Below are 3,062 nucleotides of genomic sequence, written 5' to 3'. Positions count from 1 at the left end.
CTCTTTAACATACACCAGTGCGCTTCTTATACAAGGGGTTTTCTACATGTGCACTATTGATGTGGTCTTTTTTGTGACTAAGTATCTAAAATACTTGCTTTTCTTTAGGCTGCATAGCTGCTTTAGCTGACAAAGCTAAATAAAGTCTGACCATCAAGTGGATCTTCTAGCTTTAAAGTGGCTGTGCCATGCTTTAAAATCCCTTTCCGACAGCTTGGTCGAGTCTGGGCCATATATAGTAGGGGTAAGAGGGAATGTTAACTGAGCATTGTGTCAGTATTGTATTTCAATGCACGGAAAAAGTGTTCATCCCTGAGGTCATAAATGAGAGGTCTCAAACATCTTGAAGCAAGAGTAAATGTTATGTAATTAAAGTACCTAATATTGATGAATAACATAAAATTAACCGGGAGGATTGCAGTTTCTATAAACGGGCACCACAGCTGGATGAGACAGAGAAGCAGCTGGAAAGCATGAAGAATGACCGTTATGAGCCCTCTCCATGTTGACTTGTTATCCTCTCCTGATGCAGCTTTGGCCACCTTCACTATACCAATGTAGGATAAAATGATGGTTACAAACATAATTAAGAAGTAAAACTGAAATACCACTAATTTAATGTGATCCTGCCACCGGAGAAAGACAAATAATTGCATGGAGCAAATCTTGTCTTGAGTATACATATTAAGGGGGGCTGATGCAAAGAAGACGGAGAGAACCACAATACAGGGAACAGCGCTGAGGCCATGAATGATGAGGATGCAGTGCACAGCGCTGCTTGTGGAGCACAGTTCTCCGTGTCGCAGAGGCATGCAGATGGCAACATAACGCTCCAGAGTCATTGCTGTCAAAGTAATCGGTGTGACAAAAGAGTACAGAGACAGAAGAATATAGAGAATGATACACAGGCCAATTTTCATTGTGAACTGAAAGTAGCTCAAGTTGAGCAGGACATCAGACATGATTAAAATAAAGCTATCAGAGAATAGTGTTACAGCAAATAAGAAGTAGCGCATGGTTGTGTAGAAGAGGTTCTTTGAAAAAAAGGTCAAAATGAGCAACAAGTTGATACAAAGGAACACCACCACCAGAATCTGCACTATGATGACCCGGTAATCAAACTAACGCTTCCCAAACTTACCACCAGCCAATGAATTGTTATCTGACATATTTTGTATATAAAATGTGTGTTGCACTACCAAAATGAAATGATATACCTTCTCATATCAAAAAAGATCATTAAACCTATAACATTAACTACGTTCAACAATATAACATAAACAAGAATAAACTGTTAAAATGTGCATCGTCGTAAACACAGGTCAACATGAGAGAAAAGTTCATTTAAAGTGTGATGTGTAGTGTGAGTTGACCTGCTAGATCTGGTCAATGGATTGCAGCAGCTTTGGAAGACAAATGTATTCTAGTGAGCTCTTTTGAGGGAGGGATTGTTAGACAAGCTTGGCTATTGGTCTGTCAAAAACATGGACTCTGGGGGAAACTATGGTGTTAGTCTCACAGGTATTCCCAAACAAATGTCAAGAGTCAAGTCATATAATTTCATAAAACACAAGGCCCAAACCAATGCAGAGTGACTTGTATCTGTAAATCTGCATCTGTGCCTCTACATCAACTTAGAATTGTTTTATGGTTTAATATTTGTGAATCTCAATCCTTTTCTGTGTTTTAAGATTGGCTTTACCATACTTTGTAACTTAAAATCAACAAAAACAGACACTACTTAACCAGTACTTTATCAAATATGATGCAGAATTGAATGAGGGATTTGTATCTCTTAATTATAATCTGTTATCATTGATTAAATTACATACAATGGCTTAATAACTTTTATAATCCTTAAATGTTCTTGTAAATCGTCAATTTACCATTTATAATTATGTTTTGGGAATCTCAGAATTTGTGTAGATCCTTTTTACTCTTTTGTTTTACTGTGCCATTGTATATCACACAAGTGCCAGGCAAACCCATGCTCTTGTGTACTGTAAATAGTGGTAATGCCACATCTATGGATGACAACAGAAGAAGAAGAAGAAGAAGAAGAAGAAGAAGAAGAAGAAGAAGAAGAAGAAGAAGAAGAAGAAGCCTTCGCCAGATAAACATTTAGTGCCCCGTCCAAAGCTGCGATCTTTGAAAATAGGATAAATATACAATGAAGTATTTCATTGTTCTGTGTTTCATGTTAATCAAAAGAGCGAAATCAACAAGGTTTTTCCATTTTAATGTATGAAGCAGGGGGAAAGTATGTTTTTAAATCAAGAAACTGCTGATTTACTACAGTAATATTCACATAATGTAGAACAATATCTGAAATCATATCAAACTGGACTAGTATCTGATAAAAGGTTGTTTCCTTCAAAAGTCTGCATTGATTTGGGGACATTAGGTCACAAATCTATTAAAGGTGACCTATCATGCTATTTTTAGGCAATAGCATAGGTTTCTGATAGGGCCGTGGGTGTAAAGCCAGCCTACATTTCCGCTATTACATCACATCGGACGCAAATCTGGATCAGCTCCGTTGTAGCCCCGTTTTTAGAGATTTGGGTACGGAGGAAAAGAGAGAGGGTTTTATTCTCTGACGCTGCGTGAGTTCTCCGACACACCGGGGACACATATTTATGTATAAAAGACATCAAAAATTGCATTTTGCATGATAGGTCCTCTTTAAGTTGAAGGGTGTAAACAAGTTTAAATAATTCCCCCTTGCTGTGTAGCAGCTAGTTATCATTAAAGGGGCACTCTGCTGGCTTTACACATGAAATTGTGTGATAACTAAATTCTAAATAAGTTGAAAATTCTAATAAAATAATAATAACTGAAAAATAAATGATAATCTTAAAATATATAAACAAGGAGGACATTAGAAACGTTGACTTTAGGGAGGTGGGAGTTTTGTAAAGGCTGAGAAAATTGACCCTCATGATGTCATAGTGATGTCATCAGGTGTTTACACTTGGAGACTCAACATTTTAACAGAAAGCAATACAAACTGAGCGAGATGCATATGGATGGGTATTTACTATACACTGTATATGGTATTT

The 3,062-nt window shown here is 37.0% G+C and overlaps 1 protein-coding gene across 1 annotated transcript; it reads right to left on the bottom strand.

Annotated features, from left to right (window-relative positions):
* Positions 1 to 257: 257 nt before the first annotated feature.
* LOC104951054 (olfactory receptor 4K14-like) lies at positions 258 to 1,121 on the bottom strand (the record flags this gene model as incomplete). Its single annotated transcript, XM_010777691.1, has 1 exon — positions 258 to 1,121. A coding segment is annotated over one exon (864 nt), but the record flags the coding sequence as incomplete, so codon positions are not given.
* Positions 1,122 to 3,062: the final 1,941 nt, after the last annotated feature.

Source organism: Notothenia coriiceps, unplaced genomic scaffold, assembly GCF_000735185.1.
Source record: "Notothenia coriiceps isolate Sejong01 unplaced genomic scaffold, NC01 NC01_scaffold00018453, whole genome shotgun sequence".
Lineage (NCBI taxonomy): Eukaryota > Metazoa > Chordata > Actinopteri > Perciformes > Nototheniidae > Notothenia > Notothenia coriiceps.
Note: the sequence above shows the minus strand (reverse complement) of the source record. Positions and strands in the feature narration are given on the sequence as shown.